Source organism: Euprymna scolopes, chromosome 11 (assembly GCF_053919585.1).
Source record: "Euprymna scolopes isolate OS-2025 chromosome 11, ASM5391958v1, whole genome shotgun sequence".
In the NCBI taxonomy this organism is placed as follows: Eukaryota; Metazoa; Mollusca; class Cephalopoda; order Sepiida; family Sepiolidae; genus Euprymna; species Euprymna scolopes.
Window position 1 is genome coordinate 19,811,848 of NC_136492.1, and position 13,720 is coordinate 19,825,567.

Sequence of the window (13,720 nt, forward strand, 5' to 3'; positions counted from 1 at the left end):
TTTACTTAAATTTCGATCGTTTCAAATATATTACACAGTAAAAATAATAATTAAAAAAAAATAATAATAATCAAATTTTTTTTTATTATCGGAAATAATCTACCTATAAGAAATTGACTTAACGCTAAAATTTAAGAATCCATTTACAAAAACAAAAGTTGCTGCTAATGTAGAAACGTACCATGCTATTTCTTTTATATAGTTACATTCACTTTTTATAGTATCTTTTTTTTATTATTATTGAATTGTTATGTGAAAGTCCAGAATGGTTACAAAACATTCAACCCATGTTAAGAAAGGGTTTTCAGCACGGTGCCTTTTCTGCATAAGTTACTTCTATATTATATCTAGAAAAGTGAAATTATGTGTGTGTGTGTGTGTGTGTGTGTGTGTGTGTGTGTGTGTGTACTCGCACGCGCATTTCCCTACCAAATTACTGGTACTGTCAATTTTCAGTCTACAGACTCGAGATTTGACATAAAGGAGTATTGAGAATTGGGAAAATCTTTTTTTTCGGCCAGAAATTTGGCTGACAAGGGTCAAAGTTCAACGATTTGACCTTTGAAAACTTTACCAAACACCTGCCAAGTTTGGGTCTAAACACTTGAAATTTTAGATGTAGGTTACTTGGACATGAGTCAAACCTTTTAATTTGATTTGAGCCCAAAACAATAAATGTTAAGGGGTCAAAATTGGGGTCAAAGCTAAAAAAAAAAATTGACCTCTGCAGTCTCTACTAAATTACTCATCCAATTTTGGTCTAAACATTTGAAATTTTACATAAATGGTATTCAGACATGCAACAAGCTTTTTAATTAGTTTTGAGGCGAAAATTTGGCTGCCAAGAGGTCAAAGTTGAAATAGTTGACCTTTGCAAACTCTACCAAACTCCTTCGCCAACTTTGGGTTCAAACACTTGAAAATTTAGATGCCTGGACATGAGTCAAACTTTTTAATATATATATATATATATATATATATATATATATATATATATATATATATGCACATAAAGTTATGAACAGTACATAGCGCCCGAGCAAGGCCGGGCTGAACTGCTAGTCTATAATAAATAGTTAAGTTAGTTTGTTGTGTTTTGTTTTGTTTTTTGGAGGGAGCTACCTACATGCGATTGTATCACCGATTTTGACAATTATTTGTCAATATAATTAACGAATAAAAAAGGAATTAAAAAGGCAAACATACAAGAACTTATTTTGATGCGATTCAATTCCTTTTTGTTTTGTTTTTTATTTAAATTTTTATTTTGTTCAATCTGGGGATGGTGCATCCTATCGAATGCCAGGTATTCACACGCTCATACATTCCAACCGAGACATCTTTTGAAAATTCTAACAGTCCCTTTAAATGCAATTGTTTTAATCTCTCTTTCTCTCTTGCACTTGGTTCATTTGGTATATATCTGCCAAGTAGTTTTTGAAATTATTTTTGCTCCTTGCTCCTATAATTACTGGAATGATGGGGATCTTCCTAAGATTCCAGTTTCTTTTCATGTCGTACTCAAGGCCTTGGTATTTCGTTATCTTTTTCATCTCATTGGAGGACACTTGTTTTTGTTTTTTTTGTTTTTTGTTTTTTTCACGGAATGGAGAGGGAATCTTATTTTTTTAGATTTAAAGTTTTCTAATTTACCGACAGTTTGAGATATAGAATTAATATACTCATTGTGCAAAAGGCTAGGCTTGTAACACCACCACCACCTGGTAACACCCACTCCATGTCGGGTCTTCAAGTCACTAAAAATAGGTTGAGAATATTTGTTTGTATTGATTTACTAAGCGAAATCTATCTTTATATTAAAAATAAATGTACCCACTTCTCGTGTTAGCATAACTTTGATAATCTAATTATTTGTTTTTGATTGAATACTTAATAAAATAAAAATAAAAATATAGAAAACGAAAATTACAAAAACAAACTTAAAAAAAGTAGTAACATAATTTCTCAATATCGCTAATCGTAAGGATTCATCCATTTTTTTTTTTTTTTTTTTTTTTCTCCGAGGAACGTATAAACTGTCTCTGATAAGTTGTTTGGTGTTTTCCCACCATTCAACGAAACACGTGTAAGACACAAAATATTATAAATTAAAAAAATATATATGTAATAGGCTTTGGAATGTTCATTAGCGATGTTGTGAAAGTGTAAATGCGTTTTCATATAGCTTGTGTCGATTGATATATATAACTTTTTATTTATTTATTTTTGCTTACATCGAGAAGTCGCAGTTTGGATCTGTGTGCGACCTCCTTAAAATTAGGATATTGCACAAACCGAAATCTCTACTTTCCGATGCAAATCAAAGATAAAATAATAATTCTACAGAATCTGAACAGAACCGAACCAAGAACCAAACCTAAAATTTAGATCGGGAGGGGGGGGGGTACTAAAATTCTGTAGAAGTACCAAAACAAAAACAACGCATCGTGCTGTTTTCTTTTTTGTTGTTGTTAAATTCAATTTTTACGGCATCTTTTGCTTTTATTAAATTATTAGATGAACGTATAATCCTCCCTCTTCCTCGTATTAAGAATGGATTCCTTAAATAATGTTATTTCAGCACGGTCAATTAAACTGTACAAGTACCAACTGCTTTAGTATTGAGCACTATTGAAACGAATATATACTAACGTATTAAGTGAAAACATCCTACCATAATTTGAAAAAAGAAAAGATGCACTTCTTCGGAATAAGAACGAAAATCGGAAGCCGCAAAATTGAATTCCCATTAAAAAAAAAAAAAAGAAAGCAATTTTATCTACTTGTTTCAATTAGCAACATATCGATGCATTACATAAAACATGCACTCTCACGATTCATACATCAGCCATTATTAGGGGGAGGGGGGGTAAAACAAGACGGACTGCAGTTACAATTACCTCCCCTGTTTGTACTGTTTATTATTTAAGAATAACTTGCATTTTTATTCGAAACTATTTTCATTAATTAATTTTCTACTTTTTCGTAGTTTTTGGATATTTTACTAATTTCGACATGACAATTTAGTAAATAAATACCATTGGTTTCAATTGAAATTCAATATTTCGATTTTATTTCGCGGAAACACACACAAAAAAAAAAAAAAAAAAAAAAAAAGACACTTTATTTAAATACTTATATATTACTGTGTCTTTTGGGGATATTCGGGTTTTATCAGCCTGGTCATCTTCATTTATCTTGAATCCAGGATCACCATCGACCAGATTGATGAAACCTGGGTATCCCCAACAGACACTAATGTATAGTATCTAAATAATTGTGCATTTAAGTCAAAAAGTAGGACTAACTGTAGTCATTTAAAATAAAATGATTTTAAATAGTACGTTTCAAAAATAATTTGAAAGAGTAAAATTACAGTTTAAACTTAAAGCATGGCCTTTTTCATTTATCATACATAATTGTGTAAGTATTTTCTCTCTTATGTAAGTGTAGATGACGAATGTGAGAAGCGATAGAGTCAATCCGCCATCATGGGCGGGCATCTTCATCACCACAATTCCATAGAAGCCAGACTCTCTCTCTCTTTCTCTCTTTTAATCATAACGCACACACATACTAGCAGTCCAAAGAAGCCGGTTATCCTTTTTCAACAAAGAAATTTTCGCTGAGAAATACCAAATAATAAAAATGTATATCTTCTCACTAAATTTTCAGGTTATTCATTTTTGGAGGGGGTTCGTGGAAAGTAGCTGGGAATCAAAATAAAAAATAATTTGGTTTTCTTTTTTTTTTCCTTTTTTAACTGCTGACCCATTTTTAAAAGGGGGGCAAAAAAAAGAATTTATGTACGGACAGTTAAACCAAGACAGATTAAAATGATCTTGGGTTTAAAAACAGATTTAACAAGATTAAAGTCTTACTCAAATAATCCCTTAATTCAAATTAAAAAGATTTTTTTTTCTCAAAGCAAGCCGGCTACTACGACCACCATTGTAGGAGAAAATTCAATGGTTTTCGTCGTTTTTCGAAGATTTTTTTTTTTTTCATTCCGAAGAAAAAAAAAAAATTATGAACTGCTTACTACAGGTTACAGTCACACAGAAAAAGTCAGTATATTTTATAAGGAATATACTTTGATAACATATACAAAATATATTGTTTGGTTCATTTGCGTAATCGTTTTAGTAATTTTATATGCAAAGTCATGCGGCTTTTCTAAAAGAATATGGAGACACGAAAAAGTAGAATTAAGGGTAAAATTTCATATTAGGTCCACCTCCACATTTTTCTTTTAAATAACAACTTATGCAGGTTTTCGACTATGCTGAATACGAAAATCGCATGGAAATTTTGCCGAAATAAGTAGTTATCGAGATATAAAAAGTTGCATTATGCATGGTATTCTTTGGCGGCCATCTTTTTTACGCGCGTCTGCGCGCGCCATAAACAAATCTACTCATCTATGACACTGCACGCACATAAAAAAGATGGCTGCCAAAAAATACAATGCATAATACAACTTTTTATATCTCGATAACTACTTATTTCTGTAAAATTTCAATGCGATTTTCGTATTCAGCATAGTCGAAAACCTGTATAAGTTATTTAAAAGAAAATTGTGGAGGTGGACCTAATCTGAAAAAATACCAAATTTTATTCGTACAAAAATTAAAAAAATATAGATTATCTATTTATTTAATTAATCATTTGAAATGTAATTTATTTCAAATATTTGAATTTAAACGAAGCAAAACAAATAAAAAACGCCAAGAATTTGAAATTTCAATTCTCGGTTCATATGGACCATAGATTTAATTTTTACCGTAACTTTTATTTATTTAATTATGTGAACGTATAGAATAGTTAACAATGCCGGACCCTATCCATGTTAAGAATGGGTTTCTAAATAATAACGTTGTTATTATTCCAGCACGATTCAAGTACCGAAATTTATTTGTTTACTTTATTAAAATAACCTGCATTATTTCTATTATTCGGACAACTATTCGAACTATGGATTTCAACCTGGACCTTTTATTTAATTCATGGCAGTAGATTACTCTCGTTCCGTCAGCCACGCCAACGAGAAGTGTTATGTCATTGCCTAGTAAGGAATAAACATTCAACCTCCGAAAGACTGTCATAATGTTCCTATTTACCTCCCCTAGACATAAGGTCAGTTTTTAATGTGGGAAAAATCCAGCTGATTCCAGCTCCCCAAAGATGAGCACTCTGGATAGGAACAAAAAAAATTGTCTCCGTCTAAAAGGATTTTTCCTCCACTGACAGAGGACAGAAAAAGTGAAGTGTAGTATACTATACTACACGTTGTTCTTCGCCAAAAAACTGTCATAATGTTAATCAACGCTGTTTACTGTTAAGCCATATGTTCAATCTAGCAAGGTTAGCAGAGTCCGAATTATGGAGGAACAGAATAGTTAACAACGTCCTCCTCGTGTTAAGAATGTGTTTCAAGACAGGGTACCGGGTTTGTATTACTGTACACAGATTCGAAAAAGTTGTCAAAAAACAAATATATAACAAATAAATGTTATCAAAGGCAAGATAAGTTACTTTTCTACCTAACTCAAACTGGATATATTTTTCGTGTTTTTATTCAATGTAACATGTTTATTCAGATCGAAAACCATACAGTGTTTACCGATGTATTGGAACATTCAAGATGGCGTCTGATTCTCTCTTTAACACGGCAAGTTTGGGAAAAGGTGTTATAAATAAAAAACCGGTTAAAATACTGTTAAAAACTCGCTCAATATATGTTACCGTGACATAGGTTGACATATATTCGGCGGGTTTTTAATAGTATTTTGTATAGTTTTTTTTATTTATAACACCTTTTCCCAAACTTACGGTGTTAAAGAGGGTGTGAGACGCCATCTTGAATTTTCCAATACATCGGTAAACACTATGTTTTTCGAGCTGAATAAACATGTTACATTGAATAAAAACACGAAAAATATATCCAGTTAGGTAGAAAAGCAACTTATCTTGCCTTTGATAACATTTATTTGTTTTTTGACAACTTTTTCGAATCTATGTGTACAGTTAAACAAACCCGCATTTGTTAATTATTCTGTACCTTCGGTCCGAATAAAACAAATATTAGAATCGCTATCAGTATTATTAAAAATTAAGGTACTTGTGCAGAATACGTATCGTGCTATTTTTAAGGTATGACTTTCCAATTAAATTCAATTTTAATTGTTAGGTGAAATAATTGAAATAAAAAAAGAAAAGCTTCATCCTCTCCATGTTAAGAATGGGTTTCTTTCAGCACAGTTCGTATCCTGCATAAATACCACAATCAGTCATATTCCCTAGCAACTAAATATTTTATTACAAATCGAATGAATCGATACTCGCAGAGTTATGCAGTATGCACCTGCACCGGTTTTGAAAATAAATCAAATATCCAATATGTCAGTTCTAATTCGGCGATTTCAATTTGTTTTATTCAAGTTACGGTTAAAAAAAAAACAAAACAAAAAAAAAGACGGGTGCTTATTCAGATTGGCACTTATGTCGACAATTAAAAGTAAAAAAAAAAAAAAAAAAATACAGAAAAATCTGTATGATGTACGTACTCGTTACGAACGAATATGTCATATTCCAACAATTACGTAAATCAATTAAGTAGATTTATTTAAAACTAAGAAAATTAAAATTTATGGTTTTTAGCGATTTTACTACTAAACTGCATTGAACGTAGGACTTGGTTTTCACCTCTCAACTTCTATTTGAGTTGTCCCCCTTTTTAATTTCATCGAATTTAATCATGGCCCACGATAACACTACGACTCGATTAGTCGTAAAATTTGATTTGCTTAAAAAAAAAAAAAAAAAAAACACTTCATCAAATTACGTGTTTTTTGGAATATTTCATCTTCGTTCCGTGACTGGTACGTACATCATACGGATTTTTTTTTTCCTGAATTTTCTTTAGATTTAATTGTCGCCATAAGTGCCAATCTCAATAAGCACCAAAAAACGTTTTCTTTCACCCATCAAAAACGAACAGCAACGATCGCGGTTTTCCTTGATTCAAAGAGGAGAAAAATATGGAAATGGACGAACGAGTTCCAATTCCATTTAGTAGTCACAGAAATAACGAAATGGCACAAGAAAATCGTGTGAGACGAGGCGGTTGCAAACCAAAGAATGAATGGCTTTTACGAAAAGAGGGACACGTTTCGTTCGAATTCTTTCGTTTTAATTCGGAAATTCCATTATCGCCAACTTAAAATTATTCTTTCCTGTTTCTTGCTATACGAAAATTCTACAACATCGAAAAAAAAAAAAAACAAAAAAAACATTCCACAAACAGTTGACATTTTTTAATGAAAGTTACAATAAAATAAACTTAATAATCGGGACAGTGAGGTATGCAGAATACGGGTCGTGCTGAAATAACGTTACGGCGCTTCTACACTATTGGGACGAGATTTTGTAGTCAATAAATGAAGTTTTCAGATTTAAAAAAAATGGTTTCAACTGATTTTTTTTTTGTCAATTCTAATAGATTACAATAGTAGCTTCCAAATTATGCAGTCGAAATTACCTGAATATTACTGAATTATTTAAAAAAAAAAAAAAAAAAAGCTTTAATGATGGTAGGTGAAAAATTGCCGCCATCTTGTTTAAATCTACTAGATTTAATTGTTTTCATGTGAAATTCAGTATTACGCTTTCCGAACTCTCGTCCCAATAGTGCAGAAAGCGCCTACGTATGGTATTATTTGGAAACCCATATTTGGTACTTATGCATTTTTGGCACTGTGCTGAAATAACGTTATGTTGAAAGCCATTCTTAACATGAGGAGGGGTGTTTTGTAAAAAAAAGATATGAAACTTGAATTTAACCAGAATTTTTTTTTTTTTAAATAGTGCAGTAACAAGGAGGGGGAGGGCGCTTTGTAACTATTCTATACTTTCACCTAACGAACGATTTAATAAATAAACAGTCAAGATTGACTAATTTGAAAATCATTTAAAAAAAAAAAAAAAAAGCACCGTCCGTATTTTGCAGAAGTACTCATTTTGAATTATATTTCCGAAATTAATTTTTATTATTTTATATAAAAAAAATAAAACCATTTTTATTTGAATATTATTGTAGCTAACCTATCAAAGCAATTTATTTATTTAGTTTTTTTTTTTTTTTTAAAGGAAATTGTCATTTCCCGATAACACAAAAACATTTTTTTTTTTTACAACAGACCTTCCATTTTTTTTTTTTTTTTTTTTTTAATACTTTTAGTTCTGAATAGACTGTTTTGTTTTTGTTTTTTATTTAATCCCAAGTTTTAGATTTGGTTCGGTTCAAACTTTCATATTGTTGAAAGATACAAAGACAATAATAAATGTGAAAGATTAACAAAGAGATGCAAATTTATTTTTTAATGTCAATTTAGGCGATCGGTGACCCGTTGGATCAACGGCGATACCGTAAACATTGGTTTATAAATTTTAGTGTTCTGAATCTGTGGCGAAGCTACATTTATTTGTTGGCAGTTTAAAGAATAGGGATTACTAGATTTTAGAAATTAACTATTACCTTATATACAATATTTGGGGTGCTCCTACAGAATTTAAACAGAACCAAATCAACATTTGCCAAACTAAACGTAAAAAACACGATTAATTTTTTTTTTTTTTTTAAACAGTTTATTTCAAATTCTGTAGGAATACCCTTTTTTGTTGTTTGAAAAGTTTCATCACACACATATATATAACTTAACTACAACACTAACATTTTGAGGTGTGATTGAAGATAAAATAAAAAATGTACTTCCGTGGAAAATACAGAATAGTTAACAAACCCGCGCCTCCATCGCCCTCCTTATGTTAAGGTGTTTTTTTTTTTAGAGATCCATTCTGAATACGAGGAGGGGAAGGTGTTAACTATTCTTTACCTTTACTGCCTATTATAGGGGTCGAACTCAAACCTTTCAGACGATTTTTTTTTTTTTTAATATATTCCCTCCTCACACCATTTCTCGTCTCACTCGTCCCTTCCCCTAAGTGAAAGCAATCAAACAAACAAGATTGACATATTTCTGGTATTATATTTTAATAACATTTAAATTAAATTAAAAAGAAATTAAATACTTTAAGACGATTAAAATATATATATATATTTTTTTTTTTTTTTAATCTAAAGGTTACTTACGGTTCGGATTCCAAGCTTTTAAGTTTGGCGACATAATTTGAGGGTATATATCCTTCGTGTTTGGTAGTCCGAGAGCGGGCGTACCACCAGTCTCCTTGGGTGTCGTTCACAATCTCCAAATGTTCTCCCTTTTTGAAGCTCAGGTCCTCATCGGTTCGGGCATCATAGTCGTACAAGGCAACAAATATTTTCATCTGTCCCCCAAAATGGTCCACAGGTGTATCTGGCTGGGGTGCCGGCGGGGTACATGGTGTTACGACATTAAGCGGTGGGGTCGTGATGGGTAGAGGCCCCTTAGGAGAATCTGTGCTCAGAGACCCGTTCGGTTCCAATGGAATCCGGGCTGCGGCGCCACTCGGGTCCCCGATGTGGGCCTTGGAATTATCGGGGCAACTGAAGCAGTTACCCATTTTTTTTTTTTTAGCAATTTACGAATAAAATATTATTCTTCCCAACACGATTCCGTCGACTAAAAGGGAGTAACAATTGTTTGAAACAGTATTTGCCCCTTTAACTTCAGACACAAAAATCTGAGTCAGTGTCGGGGTCTTATCATCGACATCGGGGGAGGCTGTCAGCTGGAAAAAAAGGATGATGGTTGTTGTAATGGTGTCGTTCGCATTGAATATTTTTGGTCTTCACCATCCAAAATAACCACGGCAAAAGCCACCCTGGATGGCTAGAATACACCAGGATACTGCAAACTATTGGAATGTACTTTTTAAAATCAATCAAAAACCTGTAGAGAATAATTTTATGATTTTCTTTCTCCTTCTCTGGCACAGCCGCACCATTTCATAATCCTTCATGAGAGCTGGTTTGTGACAGAATAACAGTTGCTGAACAGCAGTTGGCTTCCGAACTACGGATGGCCAGGCAAAGCAACTTTAATGTCTTAACCAATATATAACAATGAATTAAATACGTCCATTATTTTAAAGATGATAAAACATTCACTAAAATAAATATATTTAAGTTATATCAAATTAATATTTGTATATTTCTGCGTTTATTGCTTTCACAAAGATTACTTTTAAGATGTGTATAATTTTTCTTTTAGTCTTCCGTAGTTTTAAATAATAAACATTGAATGATCGTTTAATGGTGCATGGTTTCTTATCGTGAATTTCATTGGTCGATAAACGGCAATAGATTGAAAAGTTAACCAATCCGAAAGTATTTTTCATTTAGATAAGTCCTTATTCCCAACATGTGACACTGGAATGGGTAAAGGGGCGAATTATCATTTTCTATTTTCTTTTTCTTTTTATTTATTTATTTATTTAAATATAAAACTCAAATTCTTACCAACTTCTTACGAATGACACTTAGTTTTTTTTTTCTTTCTCCCTTAAATCGTTGATTGAGAGCGACACTGATGTTTGTTACTTTTAAATACGACAAATTACTTTCGATTCGGTAGTTTAAAGACTTAAAAATTACATTCTCGACAAATTATTTAACTAGACACCTTTATCGACAACTTCTCCCCAATGAGATTCTCATTTAGGCGATTACATGTGAACACCTTTAAAACTTGACAGAAAGAACAAAATATTTTTTAAAAATATATTTAAATTTAAAGGCAGGGATAAGTTTTGACATATATAAATTAACGTAAAATTATCCCCCCCCCCGCATCTCCTGGCCATTGTATATTTTAAAGCAGTTAACTAAAAATATTTACCACCAACCCTGAATTTAAGTGGCAAGGTTAAAAACGATAATGTGACCACCTAAAAAATTATACTCAGCCACCCCCAATGGTTAACTGCCCTAAAGCGCTATTAAATACTGAAAATAATGGGAGGTTATTTTACGTTAAATTTGTATGTGAAACTAATTCTCCACTCTAAATTCTAAATTATTTATTTTTTGTTTCTTTGTTTTTTGTTTTTTTTCTTTCTGTCAAATTGTTCAGTATGGTCACACTCACCTAAAAAAATCTAAATCTCCAGCGAGGGTATTAATCTACAATAATACCTTATTCTTACTTTTTATTTAGCAGTAATTCCTAATTTAGTCGCCTGCATTATTTAGAGGGACATATATGTCGCTATTATATTTTATTTTGTTATCTGTAACTATTTTTTTATTTAAAAAAAAAAAAAAGTATTCAAAATACTGAATTGTCGTGCATGTGAAAACTCGATCAGAAACATATAGTCTCTATCTTTAAAGTCTAAATGAAATAAAAAGGCTAGCTAAGAAAGAGCGATAGTTTAAAGTTGATAAGCTGACGAGAACATTGTAAATTTCAGTTATCATTGTTTCATAGATAGCCTTATTTTCTCTCTTGAAGAAATGTCCCTGTTATACAATTTGGTTATGTTGCGGACCAGGATATAAATACCCTAACTCGCTACAAAAGAAAATAATGGAATGAAGGAAACAAAAACTCAATTGCTGAATAAAATAAACATGTCGTTTATTTTCTGTCGAAAATAAAGGGTTTAGGTGAAACACCTGTTCATTCAGTCGTTGACGACTACGCACATGGAAAAGAAAGGAATAAAGTAGAGAACGAGAAATGGCAGTCCCGCATGTAGAAAGGGAAAGAGAAAGGGAGTGTTGGCCTCAGCAAAACCGTACGTTCATGATAGCAGTCGTCCACGTGGAAAAGTCTTCAAACCAAGAGCTGTGGACGCCGTACTTGCCTGGTTGACGAACCCAGGCAAAAAGGGACGAAAAGAGGAAGTTGAATAGTGTTGTTGACTTTTATATCGGGGTGAGTGTTCTGACTGCGCATGTCTAGAATTCCTTTGAGGGGAAGTGACGTTTCCCATGTGTGCGTACATGTGTGTACGTTAGCGCGCGTGTGTGTGTGTATGCACGTGAATGTGAGTGTATATACGTGAACGTGAGTATATGTACGTGTGTGTGTGTATGTGCGTGCGTACATGTGGGTGGGTGTATGAGGATGTGTATATGCATGCGTGTGTGTGCGTATGTGCGTGCGTACATGTGGGTGTGTATATGTGAGGAAAAACATGTTCGAACAGTTACTTACTGATCAGTCAGCTTGCAGAGCGCATTGATTTCCTTTATTTGCTGAAGAATTACTTCAGCTCCTTTGAGAACCATGGTTCATCAGAAGAGAGATCCTTGAAAGCAACAAGGAAAGCCTCTCACAGTTTCAAATCACTGCTCCTACAATGTCAACAAACTCGAATCCCCAAATACTGGACTGCAAGAAATTGGCACGCTTCAAAACATGTCACGACCACCGATGCTAAAAATAGCAATAACATTCTTCAACAATAAAGAAAAAACATAAAACTCAATTTTTCACAACAAAACAAAGTAACAAACTTTTTTTTATTTTTAGACCGAGTGTTTCATTTGAAATTCCATGCAGACTCCCGAGTTTAACAGAAAGATTCCCATGTTTGATAAAATACACCTGAAGAAGGTCAGAGGTTAGGTGACCGAAACGTTGCGTGAATAACACTGAAGATGAGAACAGCAGTCCAAATAATCCAAATAATATGAATTATCAATTCTCATCTAAAAAATTTTGAAACATTTTCTTAAAGAATCTAGCTGAAATGTGTGCCACTTACATCTTTCCTCTAATCTTTTACCAACTGGCTATACTGCCCTTACTTGTGAGCCACCTTTTGGCTTGCATGCACTTACTTATGCTTCTTAGGAACAGATGCAGGTTTGTGCTCAATGTTTGGACAATGCCGAATCTGGCGTGATAGAAATGCTAAAAGATTGGCTTTTCTGGGTCATTTTTTGACAGTGCATGCACTGCATGAGCCTTTCCCAACCTCATACCTGACCTTTCAGTCAAATCCCGTTGTAGATTGAGGGAAGAATAGAAGTTCTACACCAAATGTAAAGCTCCAATCTATGGTTCTCCCTCACCAAACTTTCACGAAAGACACTTGTGTAGCTGAAACCACTGTCAATAATTTCCCCCACTCTTTATCTGTGCCTATACCTAAACATAGATTCCATGAAGAAAGCTTCTTTCTTAGAACTGCACGCCTGTAGAATTCTCTTCCGTTTGCCTGTTTTCCGGCTGACTACAATTTGGTAGTCTTCAAGTCCAACGGAAACAAATTCTTGATGAATTGTCCCTTTAAGTAATCCAATTTACCAAATTTCCACTACTAATAATTACTACAATATTATCCCATTGACTACTGTACACTTAATAACGTTTATCCTCAAGTGGCCTCTGGGCCTTGATAAATGGTGACTCCTATCTAAAAAAAAAAAAAGAAAAAAAGTGCCACACTTAAAAATGTTACCGAAGACTAGAGCCCTTATATGGTCTAGGAAGAAACTGTATTAGGATTTAATGGGGGGGGAGGGGTTCTGCTTTGGGTTTGCTTGGGGAGCAACAGAGGAGGAGATCTACTCTCAGTGGAGCTGGAACGATTCCAGTATTTTTCCAGATTCCAATACAATTACCGATTCTGATTCCAGTTCTTATAAATCTCTAAATATTTTGCCATAGAGTTGTTATTTTTTTTTCTTGATTACCATAAAAACACATGTAAAATGTGCAAATATTTTCTCAAACATAAAAATACACTTGTGGAGGAAATGATCTAT

General features: G+C 33.0%; 1 protein-coding gene across 3 annotated transcripts in view; it reads right to left on the bottom strand.

Moving 5' to 3' along the window:
- LOC145287790 (tyrosine-protein kinase Src42A-like) overlaps positions 1-10,017 on the bottom strand; it is a 430,888-nt gene extending 420,871 nt beyond the window's left edge. For all 3 annotated transcript variants that reach the window (XM_080135622.1, XM_080135620.1, XM_080135621.1), the window contains exon 1: positions 9,152-10,017. In XM_080135622.1, the coding sequence (XP_079991748.1) occupies positions 9,152-9,561 (410 nt within the window). In that variant the 5' untranslated portion in view covers positions 9,562-10,017. The remainder of the gene's footprint in view (positions 1-9,151) is intronic.
- Positions 10,018-13,720: the final 3,703 nt, after the last annotated feature.